This window comes from Lissotriton vulgaris, chromosome 6, assembly GCF_964263255.1.
Source record: "Lissotriton vulgaris chromosome 6, aLisVul1.2, whole genome shotgun sequence".
In the NCBI taxonomy this organism is placed as follows: Eukaryota; Metazoa; Chordata; class Amphibia; order Caudata; family Salamandridae; genus Lissotriton; species Lissotriton vulgaris.
In genome coordinates, this window is record NC_141694.1 from 1,522,305,982 (window position 1) to 1,522,331,353 (window position 25,372).

Below are 25,372 nucleotides of genomic sequence, written 5' to 3' on the forward strand. Positions count from 1 at the left end.
AGCAGCAAATACATGGGGCCTCATTTAAGAGGCCGTGCGTCACTTTTACGCCGCCGGTGCGTCACATTTTGCGACGCACCAGTGGCGTAAAAAATGCGCCTTGTTGCGCCATATTTACAAAGTGACGCATCTAGGTAGATGCGTTACTTTGTAAACCCCTGCGCCACATTATACCTGCGCCAGGTATAATGTATGCAAGGGAGGCGTATTGACGCAAGGAAGGGTCGTAGAAGTGACGCAGTGAAATCTATGAGATTTCACTGCGTCACTTTTAGGTTGCCGTTGCGTCAAAATCTTGCGCCTGCCTCACTGGCCCTTTCACATGGGGCTTGCCCCATGTAAAAGGACGCATTGCTGGAGTTGCGTCACTTTTGTGACACACTCCAGCAATGCGTCACTTTTGCGCTTACAGATACGTCAGAAATACTGACGTATCTGTAACTCCTTGCGACATGATGCGTCATACATTAAATATGACGCATCAGTAATGTCGCAAGGAGTGCGCACTGAGAAGTGACGCATCGCTGCTTTCACGCAGCGATGCGTCATTTCTTATAAATGAGGCCCAAGGTATACAAGGAAGTAAGGAGATTTGGAAGGGAGAAACTAGCTATTACACACAAATAAGTTGACTTGTGGAAACATTGCAAGATGAAATAAAGAATTAAACGAGTCATTGAATAGTGTACATTTTAAATGTTAAATTGTCCCTCATGCTTTCCAGTACAGGCAGAAAGATACACCCAAACTTCCTGTACAAAAGAATGTATACTGATATGTGCATGTGGGTTACAGCAAGGAAACACATGCACTCCAATAGTGTGCTCAGTACATAATGAGAAAATCGTCCCCTCACATGGGCAGTAAAAGGATATAGCTTATCCGATCTGAACACTAAAAGGCCCAAATACTCCTGGGAGAGCCATATATAAGTACAGAGATACAAGCCATCAAATCAGGAGAACGGAAGCAAGACAGACAACAAAGCCATCCAACCATGAGCAGAGGGATAATAATAATACGATCTAACATATAGCTTATGATGCTGCAATTGTTTTGAAATCCAAAGAGACAGGATCAAACTAAGGGAACTTCCAAAATCTCTGATATTGGTGACTGTTGGTGATGTAAGATTGAGTAGGCCTGTGTCATTTCACTGGCTGGCCTTTTTAACATTTCAACTTTTTCTGTTTCTCCCTGTTTAATTTAGAAAAATCAACCCTTGATGAGGGCAAAAATCATGTGCATTGCAGCTAATCTTCCCCAGGCAAATCCAATCATTAAATACTTAATCTCAAATTAAAAACATTTACATCTGGCTATGTTCCTCTAACTTAAAGGATCTTAAGTTAACAGCAGCTATAGCCATTGTCAGTGGGTGACAATATATAGAAAACAGTAATAGAACAGCAACTCTAAACCTTACTGATAGGGCTAAGTAGGCCACAACCAGATCTGTATGATATCTTGCTTAACTATCCAGGCAGCATTATTTATGCATTAGCATTAGCAGGAACAGGGGTATTTGCACACAACTAGTCGAAGTCTAGACAGGCATAGTGGGCAAAAAAAAAAATCAACTGAAAGGCATCCTAAATAATTACCAGTGACTGACATTAATTGAAGCATTCTAACCATCATTTTTGTTTCCTCACTATTATTTATTGGACAGATTTTATCATTCCTTAGAAGTTTTGTTGGAAACCTTTAGCCAGTGGCCCATTCGCCAGAAGGCGTATGCACTTCAGCATTGGTAGACCCATCCAGCACATGCTGGGACATCCAATATGCACCTAACGTGTACCTGGCATACAAGGAGAGTCTCTTTAAAATTTTTGAGAATCAAGCAATCCCTAATATTGTTTTTTTTTGTAATGAAAAAAACTTCCAGGGTGGGGTGTCAATGTGTTTTTTCCAGAAACAAACTCCTGATTTGGGAATTTGTTTCTGAAAAACAAAACATTTTGAAAAGTTTGGTGAGGGGCCATCAAAACCGACGGTGGCTGGCAACCAAACTATTTGTACATTAAAAGGAATTCCAGTCCCTTTCAATGTACTGAGATGACCACTGGGCTGGCAGTGATGTCTACATTTGATGGATAGTAGCTCCAGGGTGGCAGAAGTAATGTCCTCTGTGATCCTGATGGATGGAATATCATTAACCAAACCTTAAATCAGGCCTCAAGTCTGAACCTGGAACTTGAAGGAACCTGGAACTTAAAGCCAGGATGAGGCTTCACATTTATACGAACGGTGAAGCAACCATTGGCATCTACATTTTTGAAGTTTGTTCCGCTCTAAGCTTTTAGTACCAAATGTTAGGGTTTCAGCAGGACCCAAAAAATGTGTGTAATTTTGAGGAACCATAGCTGTCATCACAATCCTGCCGTGCCCCACCGGGAGGATTAGAGATTCAATTAAAAGAAAATAACTTCCTAAGATAATATTCTTGACGACTTTGACCACTATACTTTCCTGGCCCCCTCTCCATCAAATCATCTAGCTGGTGAAAAAGATGTGAATGCAAGCAAAGGCAGAACACATTTGATCAATCCCACAATATTTACAACTACTGCTGTTCAAGGTTTGTGGTTTTATGTTACACACAAACACCTGTCTCTCTGGAATTGCATTTCCCTTAAAAAAGACCTCAGTAGTGGAGGACATTAGCTTTGAATATTTTTTCAAGATCAATGCCTCCATTTGTCACAAACTGGTTCCATCCTTTACAATTTGAGATGCATTCGGTTAAAATAAATATTATTATTGCTCAGATGTGTACTGCAATTGTGCAAATGCATTTTGTATTAAAATATGTATACCTCTAACAGTAGCTGTTTCTCCATCAGGATGAGCCATCCTCTGCATTGCAGTAGCTCCAACACATATTGGCATGCTTATATTATGTCCCAATACAGTAGTTGATAGGTCTAATAAAGACACGTCCCGCAACACCCGAGGGCGCAACTTCCATCTGCCAAAAAATAGATAATTCACAAAACATATGAAGATGTAAAAAGACATTAACATGTATAACTGTGCATGAAGTGAAAAGTGCCACAGAAAAGACTAAATTTTAATGTAAGGAAGGGCATGAAGAAGCAGAAATCCGTTTGTAAAGAGAGACAATCAACAAAGAAGTAATTACTGATGGAAGGTGGAGTAAAAAAACACATATCAAATCATAACTAATCAAAAAATGATGGGGCCTTATTTAGGTTGGGTGTGGAACATCGGTCATAAATTCTCAAATGTCCTGTCAGCCCTCTAAGAGGATTTAGGATTTCTAAATAAACTAACATCCACCACTTTTTGGTGGATTTCCCCATGATCCGAACTTTAAAAATAGGCCGTTAGATCAGCATATTCAAGTTCTAGGGCTGGAAAAACAGTTTTTTCTTGAACTGCTGTTTAAAGTGGCGCATAGAAACAAACTGTCACATTTTATCAGAGAGCTATTAAATGCATTTGAAACAACAGATAAATCAATTGTAATACAAATATATGAAATGCAGTATTTAAGCCATATTCAGTGGAAAGTCCTGGAGGCATAATAAAGATGTTTCATTATGATGAAAGTGGAATTGGCTGTCAAGTGCAGCGAGCCAATGCAAACCACGTTGAAATTGATATTTGATAAAGAAACTGATCAGAAAACGACGTCAGTATCAGGGAACATAAACCTCTGCAACAATAATGTGGCATGCAATGAAGTTCAAAATTTCAAGAGCTATATGAACTTACTTTGGGATAAGCAGTTTATGTTCAGAGAACATTGACAAGAAAACGCTTGTGCCATCTAATCCTACGAAAATGCTTATAATTAGGATCTAATCCCCTTTTATGAACAAATTGAAAGTTAGAATTCTACTTGTCATAATATAAGTGCATTACTTTAAATTTCCTTTCTCCAGAAAATCTACAGAACTTGATGTGGCCACAGAACGTAGAACAGCACAGATCCAGATATACTTTTTAGCAAACGTAAATCCTTACCCTGTGGAGAATCCACTGCCAAAAGAGTAATTAATGAAATCTAAAATGTGCGTGATGACTAATCTCCATGAAATGGGTAAATTGGCCGCATAGTCATGTCCCTTCCTATCCACCCTCAAAAAAGGGTTTCCTCATCAACTTCATAGAGCACCAATCCACTATTTATTGCCTGTCACAAATGTCGCTTCTTAAAGCTTGGCATGAAGACATACTTGGACAGAAAAGAGGGACTATAATGTAGTAATATCCATGTGTAATGCAGATGCATTTCAATTTATTATATGCATCTCCATATTCCAGCAATATGAGAGCCCTAGCAGAAGATTACAGGCCTGATTACGATGCAGTCGGAAACGGCTCTGACCGCATTGTAATATGCCGGTCGGATTCCTTTCCGACTGCCTCATTACGATGGAGGCGGTCGGAAAGGAATCCAAATGGTCATTTCGACTGGCTTCCGACGGGCTCGGAGAGCCTCTCCACCAGTGGGAATGCGGCCAGTAATAACTAGTGAACATTATATCAATGTAATGGATATAGAAATTATATTTATTTCCCTTGAAAAATCAATAAAGATACACTATAGAATTTTAAAGAAAGAAGTTTAAATACACAGATCTCAATCTAGAATTGAAGACAAAACTAGAGTCAAAAATCTCATTGTAGCAACAAGTCAAAATGTTGTGCTTCAATTAAGAACAGAGAGAAGAAGTAAATTCAATATAATAGACAGCGAGTATAAAACAGTAAATGTCCCAAAAATGCAGAGATAACTTGAAAATATTCAGTTAATTCAAAATAAGTTCAAGCAAATAATGCAGTAAATACTATAGAAAATCAGTCGACGTGTCAGCTCTTATGATGAAATTGACCAGGACCATCATCAGGACAGATTGCTAAAAAGATTTTAAGGAAAGCAATTTGAAAAAAATACAAATACAAGGTACGGGGTGAAAATCATCAAAGGCAACCAGGTAAGGTGAAACAATTGTGAGAAAATTGAAAACCCATATACCAACCAAAACAATGGCAAACCTAGAGAGTAAAACTAGAAATTGTAAGGGAGGAGTGACCAAATAAGGGACCTAAAACTTCTATAAAAGAAAACCTAAACTGTAATGGTGACTCCAGGTTCCCACAATCAATGTGCCATTAAGAATTTTCCACAACAATAATGAGGACAAACTAGAGATACAATATGCAATCCAAGGCCAAGCAGAAGGCCAGTCAGTGTAAAAATCCCAAAGCTGGGATCAGAATCATATAATCAAATTATTATTAAAAAGAGAAAAACATAATTAAAGAACGTGCTTAATAGAACTAGCTAGAATGTGTGTAGAGTTAACTCATACAACTACGTCCACCTGGGTCACCACTAAATTGACTGCGCATAGTGCAAAAGACGTTAAAAAAGGAAGTAATCTAATTAATTAAAGGAAAGGACAGGGTGCCAGGAGGTAAGCTATAAACACATGTGGAATGTCTAAATCTGTGCATAAAAGGCCATTCGGGTCCACCACAGAGACGTCGGACAGAATCCAATCACACTACATGACCTTTAACGAAAACGTATTGCCTTGAAAAAGCCCTTGGCCGATTTGCCCTGCAGGCGAAACACGTTTTTCCATTTTGTTTTGCCACATTAGATCTATCTCAAATAAATGAACAAAAAAACAAAAGATGTGTATTGGATTACGTCATTATAGGACACTGCAATTACAAGTGCAACTTTCTTTCTCTAAAACCCCAACAAGCAGTCTAAACTAGTGGCTCTTGGGTGCAGCCACTTGAGAGGAAAATGCAAATCACCAACTTATTCTTGACCCTGTATGTTGCTGGATTTCCAAACAGTATCCACCCATTTACTTCCAACTAGGAAGAAAGATATACTCAGATCCAGAAAAATGCCACACCATCTTAAGTAAGCGAAAGGAATAAAGATATAGACAAAAGCCAGAAGTGAAAGAAAAGTATCTAATGAAATACCATGATGTCAAAAAAAAAATGTCAAGGATTTTAGGCAAGTACAGAAACAATTCTACGAATATATACAGGAAAAGAGAGAGACACAGTTCACATTTGGTCACACTAGGCCAACGCAATTGAAAATCCAATGGATGCACAAGCCAAATATTCAAAGTCTATAGGTTGAAATGGTCCGTAAGGTTCATCTTTATTATTAAGACCAGTCATTGCAGAATCCATACGGTTTATCCACCTACATTCCATTGTTGTCAGGGTCCAAGAGACTTTGGTGACTTTAGCTACTTTTTCAATGACTTGCCATTTTAAGTCTTGTGTTGGGTGTTCCATTTGTTGGAAATGTTCAACCAGGGGTCCCATGACAATTCCAATACATATTCTGCTCCTATGTTGAAGAATCTGGAAGCGAATCCATTGGGTACTCATTCCAATGTATATCTTTACACATGGACACTAGATGGCAAAGATAGGGGGCCCGATTCACAGAATGAACTTACTACTTTTAGCATTCACAGAATGCACTTACTACTTTTGGTATTCACAGAAGGAATTTACTAATTTCGGTATTCACAGAAGTTAGGACTACTAACTTTAGGACTCCTAAATGCCTTCTGTGAATACCGAAAGTCTTAAAATTAGGATTTTTCTCAATTTAGTAGTAGTAAAGTTAGGACTCCTAACTTTAGGATGCCTAAATGCCTTCTTTGAATACCGAAAGTCTTAAAATTAGGATTTTTCTCTATTTAGTAGTAGTAAAGTTAGGACTACTAACTTTAGGACGCCTAAATGCCTTCTGTGAATACCGAAAGTCTTAAAATTAGGATTTTTCTCAATTTAGTAGTAGTAAAGTTAGGACTCCTAACTTTAGGATGCCTAAATGCCTTCTGTGAATACCGAAAGTCTTAAATTTAGCATTTTTCTCTATTTAGTAGTAGTAAAGTTAGGACTACTAACTTTACTACTACTAAATTGAGAAAAATCGTAATTTTAAGACTTTCGGTATTCACAGAAGGCATTTAGGCGTCCTAAAGTTAGTAGTCCTAACTTTACTACTACTAAATAGAGAAAAATCCTAATTTTAAGACTTTCGGTATTCACAGAAGGCATTTAGGCATCCTAAAGTTAGGAGTCCTAACTTTACTACTACTAAATTGAGAAAAATCCTAATTTTAAGACTTTCGGTATTCACAGAAGGCATTTAGGAGTCCTAAAGTTAGTAGTCCTAACTTCTGTGAATACCGAAATGAGTAAGTTCATTCTGTGAATACCAAAAGTAGTAAGTGTATTTCGTGAATGCCAAAAGTAGTAAGTTCATTCTGTGAATCGGGCCCAACATTCTGAGAATTACAATTCGCACGACAAGTCAAAGTAAATTGTTGAACTACCTTAGTATTGAATGTGTAATCACACACTACAGATACCACAATTTTTAAGTCACAGGTGTCTCCCCAAAGCCATCTGTCTTCACTAGATGGTTCCTTAAGCTCCTCCCTCTTTTGAAAGAGAACAATGAGGGGGTAAAGTCAATCCTCCAGTGATTTCAAAATATTTCAGTTAGAAAAGACAAGTTTCTTAATTTGGTTACTCATTGGTGTGAATCGAGCGACAAAAGTAAATCTCTTTTGGGCAGACAACTTCCTGGCAGGCCATAGTAGATATTCATGATGTGAAAAGCAGCCCCTCGCACATGCTCTCGTAAGCAGTTGTTTGGGTGTAACCCCTCTCCAAAAGATGGGATATAAGGATGTCTGACTGAGAAGTAATCTTTCTTCTTGGTGCATTTTTGGCAAATTCCACAAACAGTCCAAAAAAAATCTTATCACATAAACTATGTTTGTGAAAACTGGAGTGCTGCAGTGTGGAATACTTTTCAGTTGTTTTTCGATACAGTGACATAGACAGAATATCACATGCATGCCTAATCCTCAGGTCAAGAAAATTAACCTCTTTAGTGCTCGAAGTTAGAGTAAACTGAATATGAGGATTTCTTACATTAAGCCATTAATGGAATTTGCTAAGTTCATAAGCTGTTCCTGACTAAATCATGAAAACCTCATCAATGTAACATTTCCATGAAATTATATTGTGAGCATATGCATTGGTATTATAGAATGGTTTTTTTTTCTCAATGTGATACATAACTAGATTGGCTAGATAGGTGGCAATAGAAGACCCCAATACAACTTCCATTATTTGGAGATAATATTCCTACAAGAATTTAGAGAAAACTTTCTGAATAGCAATGCTGAAAAGGTCAATATTAAATACTGTGGGAACTTTCATAGAAGTAGGTCCAGTGTTAAGTATGTCTCTTTCTACATCTATACCCTCGTGCTGAGGGATGTACATGCAAAAGAGACTGAATTTCCAGAGTGGCCAACACAAAAGGTTCTAAAAATAGTCAACAAATTGGCAAAGGATCAAGCAGTGACCCACATCCAAAAATGATAGGTCTGCCAGGTGATGATTGGGCATCTTTGTGAATTTACTGAAGTGTGTAATCTCTAGCATTTTTGGAGAGGTATTAGTACATGAACCTGAATTCATTATCACTAATGAAGTCACAAGCGTTAGCTTCTGTAGTAATAGTTTTAATCAGTCCAGAAATCTCAGTTGTGTGATCGCATGATAGTTTTTTTTATAATGGGGAGGCATTGACAATTTGCAAAGAATCTCAGCATTGTAGTCTGTTTCAACTCCGAATTACAATGCCACCTCCTTACATGAAGGTTTTATAGGGATTTACAGTAGTCTTTAGTGTCCCTAGCTGGACCCAGACCAGGGTGGGAGGGGATGCCTGACAACATGAGCAACGGGGATCAATAAGGGACTCTCAGGCCCAACTTGTCAGAACACATATGGGTCTGTAGTAGACTCAGGAGAAGGACTGCTTTGCTGCAAGGAGGATGGCCTACTGAACAGAGACTCAGGGACAGACAGGCTCAAACATTCTTGAACCTGTACTTTGCAAGCTGTGAATCTTGTCCTCCCCAGTGGTGCCACCCCAGTCCTGGACCCTTGGAAATGGGCCTAAACATGCTCTGCCAGCCCAACTGTGGTTCCAGCAGAACTAACGCAGTGCAACACATCACCTCCCAAAACTCATCATAGGAACTGCTACATAATGCATCACAGTTGTGTCGCACCACTGCTGCATGACACATACCATACAAAAGAATTTGCATTGTAGAGCGCAGCCATCTCAGAATCATCGCTGCATGACGCATTCTTTTTTTTTAGAAAGTATTTTTTATTGCAGATACATACAATGCATAGTCATTCTTATCCACATTCCTGCTTTGAGATTGACAAGGAATAAGTTGTTAAATAAAACATTACACAGCCATCGGTCCCACATCCCGGAGGATGGGTGGCTTATTCATAAAAGCAATATATGCACATTAAGAAAGAACGAGTGTAACTTTTCAGCAGGAAGTCCTTGCATCTGCTTTTCTATTATCACCCCCCCTCCCTCCGCCCAATCCCCAACATATAAACTTGTTATAACTCTAGAGGGCAACAGCACAATATCAATACAGTTGTTCTAGAATGGTTGTATCCCTTTCCCCACAGGGCAGTATCCTAGCCATGCTTGCACTCATCCGGTAGTGGCCCTACGTTGCAGATCCCCTATCACGCCCTCTTCCGTCTAAGTGTACAATATCATATTTTTCCAGTCTAGGTGTTCCTCTAGTACAGGTTATTCTGTGCTTCTCATCTACCATTCAGTGGCTCCCCACTTCCCTCACGCCTACTGGCCCGCTCCTATGTGTTTTGATCCCTTCAGAGACCCCCGTCCAGGCCATGATAGCGTCTCCATTTACCCCATACTTTGCGGAATTTCCTCGGACAGCCTCTTGCTTTATATGTAACTCTTTCCGCCGCCATGTAGATATCTAATCCCTTCCTCCATTCCCCCATCTGAGGCGTATCAGCTGCTCCCCATTTCTTAGCGACATCTCTTTTAGCCACCACCAGCGCCAGTACCAGAAATATTAGCTGCGGGCGGGGCAGGTCTAAGTCATTGGTCATTTCCAGTAGGACCAACTTCGGTTCCAGTGGAATGTCTATCTCTAGTATTTTACTTAACTCAGTAGTAATCTCGCTCCAATACTCCTGTATATGCGGGCATGACCACAGTATGTGCAGGAAAGTCCCGCTCTCATGTCTGCATCGTACGCAGCAGGGGTCTGACACCCTCCCCATTCTACATAGTCTTATCCTGTCATAATATACCCTGTGTAAGATCTTAAACTGGATTAGGCGTCAGCGCGATTTGATTGCTACTTCTCTAGGGTGCATTAGTACTCCCCCCCAGTCTACCTCATCCATTTCCCCTACTTCCTGTTCCCACGTGGCTCTGAGGTTTACCAGCGTGTTCGGTCTATTATTCATGATTGTTTTGTAGGTTAAGGAAACCGCCCTCTCTGGGATCTTCTCTTGCAGTAAACGGCCCTCTAGTGGTGCGTATTTGGGGAGTGGCTCTCGCAGTGTCTCTTCCGCGTGTCTGAGTTGTAGGTATTTAAAAAGTTGAGAGTGTTGTATCCCAAATTCAGCCTGTAGGGAGGCAAAGGGTTTCAATGTGCCATTTTTAACGACATCCCCTAGTGTGGAGATGCCGATATCATCCCACCCCCGTAACCCCTTCAGTTTGTGTAATTCTTTGAGCCAGGCGCATTCCCACAATGGCGTCTGCTTCGTAGCCCTGTGCGTCCACCCGATGGCCTTCGTGGCTCTTTTCCACGCCTCTAGTGTAATCCTTGGGGTCATCAACAGTTTGGCCTGTCTCTTACCCTCATATATGTAGTGTAGACTTGAGTGTGTGCCCATCTGGTACCGTTCTAAAGCATATGTGGGGTGAGTGGCAGGCACGTGGATCCAGTCATTGATGGGCGCTAGGTGTTCTGCCCAATAATATGTCTCTAGGTCAGGAAGAGATATCCCCCCTCATATTGGTTTCTCTGCAGCGTTTTCAGTGCGACTCTAGGGTGTTTCCCAAGCCATAAAAATGACCGGTGGTCCGCATGTATGTTTCGGAGCGTTTTAGATGATATCTGGTAATATTCATTTTGGAAGGCGTAGAGGAACTTTGGGAGCGATATCATTTTGAACATAGCTGCCCTACCAAGCAGTGTCAGGGGGAGAGATTGCCACCTATCTGCATCGGCTTTGGCGTCGCGCACGATCCGTGCAATATTACGACCATAGGAGGCGTCTCTGTCAGCAGTGATGAATATTCCTAGGTACTGAAAGCCTATGTCGGTCCTCTGTAGGTTCTGCGGCAGCTGGGGCCATTCCTCTCGTCCTCGGGGATCATATAGTACCAATTTGTGCCAATTAATCTGATAACCTGATCTCGCGCCATATTTTGCCAGCTCCTCAAACAGTGCCGGTATTGAGCTCTCAGGACGTGTGACGTAGAGGAGAATGTCATCGGCGTAGAGGGACAGTTTTTCATCCCCTGTGTCTGTGTGGTTGATATAGAACCCCGTGATCCTCTCGTTTTGTCTGACCGCGGAGGCCATCACTTTGATTGTTAGGGCGAACAGCAGGGGTGACAGGGGGCAACCCTGACGGGTACCCCGTTGGATGGAAAAAGTCCTTGACAGCACCCCCTTTGCCCTTACTCGGGCCCCAGGACCTGCATATAGCAGGCCGATTATCTTCCTGTATTTGGGTCCAAACCCCATCCGTTCTAATACCGCCTCAAGGAAGGGCCAGTGGACAGCATCAAATGCCTTTTCAGCGTCGAGGGATAAGAACCAATGTGGATCGGCTCTGTCTTATACCACGTATAACCAGTTATGTGTCCTCCTCAGATTATACCTGGTGGCCCTTTCCGGGATAAACCCTGTTTGGTCCATGTGTATCAAGTCTGGGATGACCCTTCTCATACGTGACGTCAGTATGGTTGCATATATCTTGGCCTCCACGTTTAGCAGCGAAATGGGGCGATAGGAGGTGCAGTCCTCTGGAGGCTTCCCTGGTTTATGGATCGGGACAATCGTAGCCTGCCTCAGGTCTAGTGGGAATTGCCCCTCGTCCTCTGCATCCTGGAACATGCCCAGTAAATGGCGCGGTGAGAGGTCAGCCATGCTTTTAAAGAGTTCCGCAGGAAAGCCATTTGGGCCCGCCGCCTTCCCTGTACGGAGTTTGGTGAGTGCCTCTCGAACCTCGTCTTCCGTAATGTCGCCCTCTAGGTCCTCACAGTCAGTATCCTCAAGAGCTGGGAGGGTAATGGGCGCCATGTACTGCAGTGCCTCTGTTTTGGAACCTAGATCTCGGGCCGTGTACAAAGCTTCATAACATTTCGCAAAAGCTTCTGATATCTTATCATCTGTGCATGCCCATGAGTCCGGGGCAACCCTTATTTTCTCCACCCAGCGTTCATCTCTCTCCTTCCTACTGAGCCAGGCCAGTAGTCTCCCAGATTTATCCCCTACATCATAGATGCGATTTAGGGTTGCCAGTGCTTGCGTCCTGGCCTCTCCCGTCACTAGCTGCCTATACTGTGCCTGTGTATCCACAAGACGTCTTTGTGCCCTTATATCTTTCATGAGTAGGTGTTCCTGTTCTAGTTGTAGTATTTGTGCTTCCAGGGTCTGTATTTCAGCCTGGTTCTTTCTCCTAGCCTCCGCCAGTCTACCGTGGGCCCTATCACGCAGTACTACCTTAAGCGTCTCCCACAGGACTACTCTGGAATCCACAGATCCCTCGTTTTCCCGCAGAAACACCTTCACGTCGGCACTGAGCCCCTTCCTAATGTCCGAGTTTTGTAGATCCCATGCCGAGAGTCGGAGGGTCCGGGGACCTCTCCTCTGCCGTCTACCTGTTTGATTCACCAAGGGGGAGTGGTCAGATACCCCTCGAGCGTAATAGTCCGCTAAGTCCGTAGCCTGCAGCGCCTGCCGTGCCATGAAGATGTAGTCAAGGCGAGAGTAGACTTTGTGTGCCCCCGAGAAGAAAGAGTATGCCCTAGCATCTGGGTGTAGCCAGCGCCATACATCCAGGAGGCCCAGTATCTCCATAGATTTAGCTAAAGGAGTCTTGGTACGAGGCCTATCTCGTTCACCTGTCCGGTCTGCAGAGGAGTTCATCACATCATTAAAGTCCCCCCCTAGAATTTGGATCGTGTCCGACGTGTTGAGAATTATGTCCGATATGCCCTTCATAGTGTCTGCCTGCAGTTTGGGCGGGGCGTAGGCTGATATGAGTGTGTACTCCCGCCTTCTCCATGACCCCCGAACCCCTACATATGTGCCCTGCCTATCAGTCCAGACTTGCGTTACTCTCATTGGCGTTTTTTTTTTTGATGAGTATAGCAGTCCCTCGAGACTCCGAGGAGAACCCTGAGTGTGCCAAAACTTTGTATTGTCCCCTTGCCAAAAAGGCGCATCTATTATCCTGTAGGTGTGTTTCCTGAAGGAGTACAATATCGGCCCCAGACCTCTTAATGTGATTGTTCACCAAGCCTCGTTTAATCTTGCAGCCTAGGCCGTTGACATTCCAGGTCATCACCTTAATGCCCTCTTCGTGGGCAACGCCCCTCTCAGAATCTCCCATAGTCATGCTGATGGGGAATGAACGGCTGGCCTTGAAGCATCTGGGACAGTGTCTGTCGTGGAGCATAGGCCGCTAATTTACATAATGTGTCTGGTAGCGGTGGGTAGTCTCTGACTGTGTGTGGTTGGATGTGTTGCCTTTTGTGCGTGTCCATTCGGGATATATTTGCGGTACGAAGATGGTGTGCTTCTCCCCCCCTTCCCCTCCAACTCCTCCCAACTCCCTCACCCTCCCCCCTTGCGCTAACCCCAACATTCTGTTTCAACACAACAAATCCCCCCCTTCCTCCCCCCACCCCACCTCCCTCCCCTTTCAGTCCCATCCCAATGCAAGGTAGAACCGTCAGTAGAAGAAGGTCTATCGCCCTCCCAAAGGTCCCCCTCCCTTTTAACCTACTCTGATGGACACAGTGCGAAAAACATATACTGCCTTTCCCATGGAATAGCCTGAAGAGTCAAATTCAAGAAATGCGCACTAAAGAGTTTGCGCCCAACAGAGCCGATAGGTAAAAGAGGGTTAACAACTTGCGTGTCTTCTTAGCTGCGAGCTGCAATCTCGGCTGCCCACTCTGCCCTTGGTCAAGAGTATGAGTCCTGCATATCCGGACAGGGATCCGCCGGCTGCCCAGAAGCATCCTGTTCCAGGTCATGGATCTCCCTTTCCAGCGGATGGATGGAGTGTGCCTCTCCCTCATCCTCCCCCGATGAGTGAGCTTCGGAGTCTTCTCTCTCTTCGCCTTCCGAGCGAGAGGTCCTGTTTAGACGATTGGATCCAGGCCCCGCCGTGTCTCTCCCTCTGGGTGATGCCGATTGTCCTTTTCGCCTGTTCATCTGAGTACGTCCCGGATAGGGCATAGTTTGTGTCCGTCTCCTATTCCTCTGCGCCTGTGGCCGTCGGGTCTTTGGGCGTTCCCATTGTGGCCGTCGTGGAGTCGGTCCGTTTGGTCTGCCCCTCACATTATTTTCTTGTCTGTGGAATATGGGACGTTTGTCCAGCCACTGCCAGGCATCCTCCGGATGGTTAAAAAAGTGGTCTTTGTCTTTGTAGATCACCTTCAATTTCGCCAGGAACAGCAGCATATAGGTGATGTTCATGTCTCTGAGTTTCGTTTTGACTGCATCAAAGGATCGGCGTTGCTTTTGCACTTCCTGTCTATAGTCGGGGAAGATCATAATAATTGCGTTCTCCATGCGTATTTCCCCAAGCTTTCTGGATTCTCGCAGTATCAGGTCCCGGTCCGCAAAGTTGAGGAAGCGCGCAATGACGGGCCTGGGTCTTGCTCCCTCCGGTGGTCGTGCCAGTAAGGCCCTACGTGCCCTTTCGATGATGAAACAGTTCGAGAACTGCACCGCCTGGAAGGTTTTTGTTAGCCAGGTGTGGAGAAAGACCACCATGTCTGTCTCCTGAATTCCTTCCCTAAATCCAACAAAGCGAGGGTTGTTGCGTCTCACCCTATTTTCTGCATCATCGACCTTCCACAGCAGCTGACGATGTGAGGCCTGGAGCTCCGCCATATCCTTCCTCAATGTGGAGATCGAGTCTTCCGCCTCCCCTATTCGTGTCTCCGCCGAGGTCACCTGGTCTGACAGTTTCCGAAAGTCTTGTCGCAGCAGCGTCACCTCCGATCCCACTTCGCCGATTTTCACCTCCAGCGCCGCCCTGGATTCCTGGATGTCGGCCCTGGACGCCTGGATAGCCGCCATCAAGAGGTCCGTGTCTGTTCGTGCGCCATTAGCCGGAGGCGCGGCCTCTGTGTTTGACCTTGACGCGGCAAAATTGTCCATGGGGCCCTGTTTGGCAGTCCTGGGTGGCACATCTTTCTTTCCCATGCTTAATGGCACCACGCAGCGCCCTCCACGCGAGGCTCGAGACCTCCCCCTCTTGTGTTGTGGGTCTGCGGATTTGCAGCTCGTGGCCCTTAGGACGTGTCGTAGTCCCGAGTCAGGCCCCGGGTCCTTGGTGCAGCCCACGTTCTTCCCAGCACCCTCCGTAGAGATCGGGGTACAAGGCACACGCTCCCCCAGGTTAAGCGCTGTGCGTGTATTCAGAGTTGCGTGGTATCCTGCCTCTCTCCTGCCTTATCCCGGCCCTCCTCGCCGGCTTCGAAGTGATATGCAGGCAAGGTAGTCAGTTGGGGAGCAATGCCACGCAGTTGCCCCCAGGGACCCACAGACCCAATCTCCTCCTCTTCCTCAGGGAGTTCTTCTCGTCTCCAAAAATGCGGTTGCGTTGGGGCCCAGGTCGCGCATCTCACATCGGGCCACCACCAGGTCCCAGCCCCAGCTGCCAAAGGGTCAGGGAAGCGAGGGAGCCGTCCCGCACCACAGGAGAACGTATATAAGGCCCGCTCACAGCATCAGGCCTTCTCCATCCCGCAGGGGCCGCCGCAGGTTGCTCACGCCAGCTTCGAGCCAGGAGGCCAGGTGCCCGTGATGTGAGAGGGGTTCGGGAGATCTCTCCACCTCCCAGGAATCCACGGCGCTGTACGGACCTGCAGGCTACGTATCGGCCGACTCAGCCGTAGTTAATGCTCCACGGCGGCCGTTTCTGTCATTTCGCCCCGTCCGACGAGTGCGGTCCAGCGCTGGAGCCTCTGTTGGTCCGTAGGGGGAGGGGGGGGAAGTCTTGGCGTCCCGGTTGTGATCCTCCGCTCGGCCCCGCAGCTTCCGTGCGCTTCCCGGCCTCAGTAGCCCGTCACTATCCCATAGCCGTAGGTGTCTCTCAGGCGATCGGATGCGTCCAGCAGTCGTTCCGGCGTCCTCGCGGAGTTCCGTTCAGCTCCTTGTCTCCAGGAATATGCGGGGGACTCAGTGCGCCGCCATCTTGTGTTCCGCAGCCAGGCGCGCGTCCGTCTCTATTTCGCTGTTTTCTGCCAGTTCCTCCACAAATATGGTGGATTGCGGGTCACAGTGAGATACCGAAGCCAAAGTACGTTATAACACGCAGTTTTGGGCTATGTGGCTTGTTTAGTACATTGGATTAGTAGCAGCTCGCCCGGAGCTACGGGAAGACACGTCCTAGCTGGCCATGCTGCTGGCCACGCCCCCCTGCATGACGCATTCTTAACTCCAATCTTCACATTGCAAATCATGTAACATTTTCGGAACCTGCTGGTGCACGACACATCTTCGATACAGGACCTAGTATTGCAAGCCCCTAGTCAACAGCATCCTTGATGATGATGCAGGATGTAACATCACAGTCTCTAGCTTCCCAGAACTGAGGCTGCATGATGCATCACATCAAAGACAATTCCCTCCTGACCACAAATGAAGATGACCCCTGCCTCCTGATAATTCTGACCCTCTCAGCTGCATTAAACACAGTTGATCATCCCACCATCATACACACCCAGTATCCTGAATACAGATCCCCAGCAATTTCCTTCACTGTTTTTCCGCCTACCCTTCCAACTAACGACAGTTAGTTTACAGGGGCACCTCTATTTCTACCTGTAAGCCATACGCAGCAGACAAACTCTGCTGAACATGACTAGCTGCCGTGTGCTGCAGTGGTTGGTGACTTGCAGAGGGCCTAACTACTACATATCTGCATGTATAACTTTGAGTTTATCACTTTACATTTGTGACAAATGCTAACACAAAATGCTAAACTCCAAGACAAATAGCTGAAATTGGTCATTCTTGATTCCGTGATCGAAAAAAATAGATATTTATATAAAATGTACCCCAGGGAAATAAACACTGATGATAAGTGTATTCCTACATGCTAGTTTTATTCACTGACTGCCACAATTGCAATATATCACTTTCATGTACAAAGCTTTGTTGTGTCTTATTAAATTATATTTGCAAAATGTTATGCAACTCATAATTTCAGAGCCTAAACTTCCCCAAACTCTGAACACCAGTATTCTTTATGTGAGTATATGCTGTTAACTTGCATACCTTGGATATATGCCCCTAACCTTCTGCCAAAGAGGCAAGGTACACTTGTTTAGTGTATGTAAAATATTGATTCTATCTATGTGCATATGTTATGCCTCCCTACACTTCAGTTTTTTTTGCCCCATCAAGCTGAGATGGAAACCTATCTACATGTACAGATCTACATAAAGTCCAGTGGGTTAGTACTATATTACCTACCAAATAGTATTTTTGTATGAAATTGGATTACTGTTTGAGGGGGGTGAAACCCTTCTCATGCAGGACCCGCAATCCTTGTCAATCCTTGTCAGGGTGAAGGTACAAGCAAACCCCAAATTAACATGTCCTCAACCCTCGGGCGACTTAGCACCAATCAGTTAGGCTTATCTTAGAGGCAATGTGTAAAGTATTTGAACAGCACATCAGACAGTAATAAAGTGAAAACAATTTAGAAAAATAAAGTCAATTTGAATAAATAAATCAAGACCAAATATGCACTTTTAAAGATCTAAGTGAAAATAGTGCCAAAAAGCACAAAGCGCCAACTATACATATCTGGTCGCACTAGACTAGACTAGGACAAAGTCACAAAATCAGGCTGACCGCCATTGAGCACAGGTCAGCTACATGGGCCTAGATAGGGCCCTGAACAAGAGAATCTTAAATCCTGGTTGAGAAGATGTGCGGAGTACAGCATCAAAGATGTGTTTCTCATCCGAGGCTAAGCAATGTCTGGCTTGGAGATGCATCACGCAGCATCATTCTGAGGAGTTGTGAGGCAGTGATGAACGGTCTCGCATCATTGTTGAGGAGGCCATCTATGAGGGACTTATGATGCGAAGTCCTGTGTCAAGGATGTGTCGCATACCAGTTGGTTCGAAAGAGGCTGCTGGGCTTGTGCTGAGGAGGCCTGCTTTGTCATCAAGGCTGCCAGTGAGGATAGACTTATGATGCAAGGGCCTGTGTTGGGGATGTGACGTGAAGCAACGTTTCTGATGAGACTGTGGCCTCCAAAGGTGATGTAAAGTCCTTGCGTTAGGAAAGTCCAGCAGCAGACACAATGCATTGGTTGTGCTCAGGGTTGCGCCGTGCAGCACAGGAGATGCGTTGGTTCAGCTGAATCCACAGATAAGCTGGCAAAGCCCCTTCAGGCCAACGTCCAAAGATCCAGGACTGTGGTGGCACCATTTAACAGAGCAGGACTTCCAGATGGCAATATCCAGGTGTTGGGTTCAAGGTCGTTGGAAGCCTATTATGTCCCTGAGGCTTCTGATCAGGAGGCCAGCCAACTATTACTTGGAGTCACTCTTTGGCCTGGGTTTAGAGATGCAGGTCCTTATCATATTGGTCAGGCAAGAGGGCAGCAGCACAGCAGGGCAGCAGTCCTTCAGAGCGGCAGATCAGCAGAGTGACATTGCTTTTATCTAAGTGACAGCTCGTTAACTCAGAGTGGCCCATGCTGCCAACTCCTATTTTACTGTGTCTCTCTGTCTGGGAGCAATATACAAAGTACCAACTGCCACCTGTATCTAGTTATGTGACCCAGAATAATTGTTCAGGCTACAAATGGTTAGGACAATAATATGCCAACCTTCTAAAAGTATAAAAAAAAATCCTGGGTCACTCCCCGGGAAAAACCGTGCACAGCGCTTCTCACTCAAAGAGTGTGATCAAAAAACTATTATTTTAGCATTTACTAAGCTAAGGCTTGAATTCACATTTTACCAAACGATAACAACTTAAACATAATGTGATAATCCATATGACGCGATGATGAGAATATCTTCAATTGTTGGTCGAAATCTTGTTTATTCCATATTCGTGGAAATTGTTAAAGGTATCACAAGATCCAAAGCGAATAGCATCATCTTTCAATTAAAATTCCCAATGCATTTCGGGCTTCACAAAGCGCCCTTCATCAGGGGAATCTATAAATTGTAATTGTACAGCATTAATTATGAGAAAATGCAGCATGATTACCAAAGTTCAAAAATTGCGGTCAGGGGAAATACATGAGTGGTCGAACAATTTAATATCTTGGTGATATACAAGAAACCAAACCACCACGAAACGTGATGTGTGAGAAAGTGAAGAAGTAAGAAGAATCCTTAAAAAACATGCACAAAAGGAACTCCAAAGGTGTTTGGTCATGTCGGAAAAAAGGGTTTGCGCGCTAAAAGTGGCATTATCAGAATTAAGATTAATTATCCAGCTTTACTATTTAAGAGGACTGTTAATTTTAATTCTTTGGACAGCAAACACAACCTGCTCCCGATTGGAAGTTGCAGCGTATTAAATATATTCAGGTAACTCCAATGTTATCCAATGGAAGGCCTTGCAGTAGTGAAAAATGAGCTTAAGAGTTTTTCATTAACAGGACGTGTGAAATTTAAAAGCACATGTCCTACATTTTTAATTCACTGCACCCTTCTCTTTAGGCTGTTCAGGGCTTACACTAGAGGCGACTTATGTGTATTAAAAAGGAAAGTTTAGGCATGGCAAAAGGGATACTTTTTCAATACTGCCAAAGACACAGATTCCTTGGACCCCGAGAGCACTGCTAAGAGTATATCAAAACAATAATCAAACATGTTCACACATTTCACTTCATATTCCTATTTATAATTTAAAACTTCAATCATATATTATGTGTTCCTCTCTAATACAAAGACCACTTCTATAGTCCTAAAAAATTGTGTTGATGACAGCCAATTATTTCAAATTTCATACAATCATGACAATAATATGGAATTTCTGTCATTATAACCATCAAAGAACAAACTGCCCAATGCATTTCGGGGTACACTCCCTTCTTCAAGGGCTGTTGTTTATAACTGAAATCAAAAACAAACAAAAAAACTAGTTGGTCCATTATCTAAGTAACTCACATATTCAATGTACTTTGTGATACAACTTGCTGGCTGATTTGTGACTTAAAGTGCATATTCTATTACAAAATCGTGGTAATGAGTCTCCATGCAGAGAAAACGACATGTGAAAGCTAATGAACCTGCCCTCAATAAAAACTAAAAATTTGCTCAGATATGTTCCCAAAATTGTGCAGGAAGAAATAAGCAGATGAATAATAAAAAGTGATTTTAGAGTAAAGCATAAACATGCAACACTGAAACCAGAAATGTAGTGATTAAAATCAATTGCTTGAAAATGGCATAAACGTTCTGACTCCGAATGCAGTCAACCTACTAGATTTTGCCAATAATTGTAGATGAAATGATACCAGCACAACTGCGTTTAACACTGCACATACTCTAGCCTCTCAATGTAACTTGTAAAAGATTCCGTGATAATCAAGCCTACCCATGAAACCATACGCATACTTCTAATGTGCCAACCGTTGATAGGGACATCTTCTAAAGTCTCAAACTTGATGGATAAACCGTGGAAAAACTACGACCTCAATTGTAATCAGCCTATCGATATGAACAACCAAAGAGAACCAACATAAATAAATCATCTGTAGACAGAAGATTCTAATCCTGTATTTAAAACCTTGTAAATGCACGCTTGAAAAATACCTGTTGCAGCCTAGCCTATCAGCATACCAAACACCTCCATTCAGTGGAATTCAAATGCGTGGACATCTTCCTGTGTTTTTACTGCTCGCTATTTCATCAAAATAGAAATGAGACTAGTCCCGGCGTGCTTAGTGTAAAATGTCATCCATCTGGTGCTGCCATTTTAGCTTGAGAAGTTCTTAACCTTTTCGGTGCTCATGACGGCTCCCGGCCATCATGAGTCACGGTAGGCGTGTGCTCATGACGGCCGGGAGCCGTCAGGACGTTGCAGCTCCTCCTACGCGGTGTTAATTCCCCACCTGTGCAGGAGAATTAATCAGTGGGCCAAGTTCTGACGGCTCCCAGCTGTCATGAGCACAAGCCCACTGTGATTTATGATGGCCGGGAGCTGTCATGAGTACCAAGGTGCCACGGCCACCCCCGCACCCCGGCGCAATTAGCGCCGCAGCAAAGGGGTTAAATCTACTCCATCTAAATTGCAAAATAACTTTATTAAATGATATCTATATTCCTCCCCAATGTGGAAATATCAATACCATCTCCAAAAATGTACATTCCAAAATAATATATCTGAATGTGCTGCTCCTGATCGCAATCAAATTATAAATAGGAATATGAAGTGAAATGCAGAAACAAGTTTGATTATTGTTTTGATATATTCTACAGCAGTGCTCTCAGGGCCCAATGAATTTGGGTCCTTGCCAGTATTGAAAGACTGAGGTTGTGTATGACAGACAACATACACACCCAGTGAAGCACGCAGGTTCTTTGAGCACAACCATTAAGGAGTAACATTGAGCGTACCACAATTGCCATTTTATTTCAAAGGTATACTTTGCCATGTCAAAATGGAAGCTTATAACTGCACGCACAGGCTACAGTGGCAGGCCTGAGATATGTTTAAAGGGTTACTAAAGAGGGTGGCACAATCAGTGCTGCAGAGCCACTAGTAGCATTTAATTTATAGGCCCTTGGCGCACAAAGTATCACTTTACAATTCAGCAGGCCAATTGGGTTAAAGCAAATTTTAATATGTTTTAAGCAGAGCGCACACACTTTAGCTCTGGTTAGCAGTGATATACTTTGCAGAGTCCTAAAGCCAGCAAAAACAAAGTCATCAAAACAGGAGGGTTGAAGGCAAAACGTTAGGGGAGAACCACAACAGGGGTGCCAGGTTTAACAGTATCATAAAAAAATAGGGTTTTCCCTCTAGAACGAGGACCAATAAACCCCTCGGTAGAAGTGAACCAAGAATGGAAAGGGGCGACCACTCGGTCCCCCCGAACGTATGGTAGGGGGCGCGGATCCTCCCGGGAAACCATTTTGTGCGGGGGGTGTGTCACGGCTGGTATGCCCGAAGCGGCGTAGCCGGGGCGCGCCTTTTCCCGCCCAGGAAGGGTTGTCCTAGACACCTACACCATTGGCCACGCCCCGTAGGCGTACCGGAGGAGGGTACACGCCCTCCCGAAGAGGAATAAAAGGAGCAGCAATCCGAAGAAGCATCCTCTTGTTCCTGTGCTAGTAAGCTGCACACCTCGTTGCACGTGAGCCCTCGACGGAACAAGGAGCAATTTTGAGAACTTGTAATCTTTTGCGTTTCTCTTTCAGAACTTCGAGCCTAAGGGTCCAGGACCATGTTGAGCAACAAGGATCGGATATCCGTTGAACGATGCCTGGCAAGAAGGCCGGAAAGAAGTCTGGGACTGACCAGATGCTTCGAATGCTGATAAAGGATATGGCAAGTATGAAGAAGCAGATGGCGGCGATGAATAATACGGGTAGACCGAAGAAGGTTATAGGCCCTGCATTGCCGGGCGTTGTCCCTGCGGGGCGAGGTAGAAGGGACAGGAATAGGGAGGCAGGGGGGAGGTCCCGGTTCCCGAGGTACCCCCGGCAAGCCCGGTCATTCCAGTAGAGGCCCCGGTACCGGTCCCGGACGCGGGTCAACCGATTCCGGTTGTTGTTACGCCCCCCAGCGAGGAGGACATGCCTCCCGAGTTGGCCGCCCAGTTGGCCGCATGGCTTGGTAAAAAGACAGGGGGTGCTACGGCACCGACAGACACGGCCGAAGAGGCCAAGTTACTAATACAGCAGTTGCGGCAGTCGCGAGATGCCGCGAAGGCGAATCTCCCTTGTGTCCCCCCACAGGTGACCCCAGGAGGACCGGCAGTTGGTGTGGAAAAAACGGCGGGAACAGCAATCGAGCTGGGTAAGCATGCATTGCCAATGGCAAGGGAGGGGTCTTTGCCCTCAAGACGGGAGAAGGTGGTCCAGCATATACCGCTGGCCACGAAAGAGTTGATCTGGGCCGATAAGTACGTTAATATGTTTTCCCTGTTGACCGACCATCGCGAGATGGAGTATGTTAAGACACAAAAAGATTTGTGGCACCCGAATGTATGGCGAGCTAAGATGGCGGGATTCAGGGTTGATGAGACAATTTCTAATTGGGCCAGGGCCTTTGCGATGTTTACTGCAATTATTGGGGAGCGTAAGCCCGAGGTTTTGACCGAATTGTCCTGCTACCAGGCACGAATAATGGATTTTTATGAGACATATGAAGGTGATGAATGGATGGGTTATGATATGAAGTTTCGTAAGGCCAAGGAGTTCGATTCATCTCTGACGTGGGATTGTCTTGACTCGATATCTTGGCAGAAACAGCTCCTGCCGGGCGCGACGAAGTCGTCGTCGCTTGGCGGGAATGGATCCGGGCCTTCCCGCCATCAGCCTGCGGCGCCCTTTCGAGCGGGCCCCACTGGTGACCACCAACCAAGGAATGGAGGGAATGGGGGTAAGAAAGGGGTCTGTTGGAATTTTAACAGGGGCAAGTGCACGAGACCTCAGGGGACATGTAAGTTCAGGCATGAGTGTGCAGGTTGCGCAAATTCTTCACACCCCAAGAGTTCGTGTAGAGTCAAGAATGGTGATACAGGGGGTAGAGGGGGGGGCAAACAGGTCTGAAACGCTGCCCACCCCCATTGATATCATGGCAATGATCCCCTGGCTAAACGAATACCCTGATCATGTCTCCGCTGGGGTGTTGAGGAACGGCTTTTTGTATGGTTTCCACATCCCGGCGGGGGATTTTCGTGGGGAGTCACTGTGTAGGAACCAACTGTCGGCTCTGCATAATCCGGCGGTGGTAGAAAAGAAGATTGCAAAGGAGGTTGCCCTTGGCCGGGTTGCTGGTCCATTCAGGCACCCGCCAGTACCTAATTTCATCTGTTCCCCATTGGGAGTAGTCCCCAAGAAAGACCCGGGGGAGTTTAGGCTGATCCATAACTTGTCTGCTCCGAGGGGTCTTTCAGTGAACGATGCAATTGACCCGGGAGTTTGTTTGGTGCGGTACGCATCCTTCGATGATGCCGTCGCCATGTTGAATCGCCTGGGGCCCGGAGCGCTGATGGCGAAGTCAGATATCGAGTCAGCGTTCCGGTTGCTCCCGGTACACCCACGGGATCAGCGTCTGTTAGGCTTTGTGTTCCAAGGACGTTACTACATGGATAGATGTATGCCAATGGGTTGCTCCATCTCTTGTGCTTATTTTGAGAAATTCAGTTCTTTCCTGCAATGGGCGTTCACCAAGGCCACTGGCCATACCCAGGTTATGCATTACCTAGACAATTTTTTGTTCTTGGGGACAGCCGACGACACACAATGTGCGCAGGCGTTACAAGAATTTTGCACTCTCATGGAGCGATTCGGGGTGCCATTGGCACCAGGTAAGACGGTTGGACCATCTACTTCACTCGAGTTTCTTGGAATTGAGCTCGATTCTGTGGAGGGATGTTTCCGTTTGCCGGTGGGGAAGGTAGCGAAGTTCAGGGCTTCCCTGGAACTGTGCATTAGCAAAGAAAAAGTTACTCTCCATCAGTTACAACAAGCAGTGGGCCAGCTTAACTTTGTCCTCCGAGTGATACCAATGGCCCGCCCCTTTTCCCGCTCTATTGCACAAGTCATGGTTGGTCACGGAAGGACACCATCGCACGAGACTGTCAGCAGAAGTTCGCCAGGACATGCGCATATGGTTGGCATTTCTGGCAGATTTGAACTGTCGAGTGGTGTGGAACAAACCGCCAGCGTCCTCGGACGAGCTGGGTTTGTGGACCAATTCGGCGGGGAGCGTGGGATTTGGCGCCATCTTTGGTAATCGATGGTCGGCGCAGACATGGCCGACGTGGTGGCACACCAGCAGTCTCACAGGTAACATTGGGTTTCTCGAGTTGTTCCCCATTTTTGTGGCTTTGATGGCATGGCCGGATGAGTTCAGAGATCGCTCTGTTGTTTTCTGGTCCGACAATATGACTGTTGTTGAATGTATAAATAGTCAGGCAGCACGCTGCAAGTGGATATTGAGATTACTGAAGGAAATTGTACTCCTTTGCATGAGATTGAACGTACAAT

The 25,372-nt window shown here is 45.2% G+C and overlaps 1 protein-coding gene across 2 annotated transcripts in view; it reads right to left on the bottom strand.

The window, feature by feature from the left end:
- Positions 1-25,372, bottom strand: part of HAO1 (hydroxyacid oxidase 1) — a 213,168-nt gene that overhangs the window by 184,415 nt on the left and 3,381 nt on the right. For both annotated transcript variants that reach the window (XM_086927692.1, XM_086927693.1), the window contains exon 2: positions 2,823-2,974. In XM_086927692.1, coding sequence (XP_086783818.1) covers positions 2,823-2,974 — 152 coding nt within the window. The remainder of the gene's footprint in view (positions 1-2,822; positions 2,975-25,372) is intronic.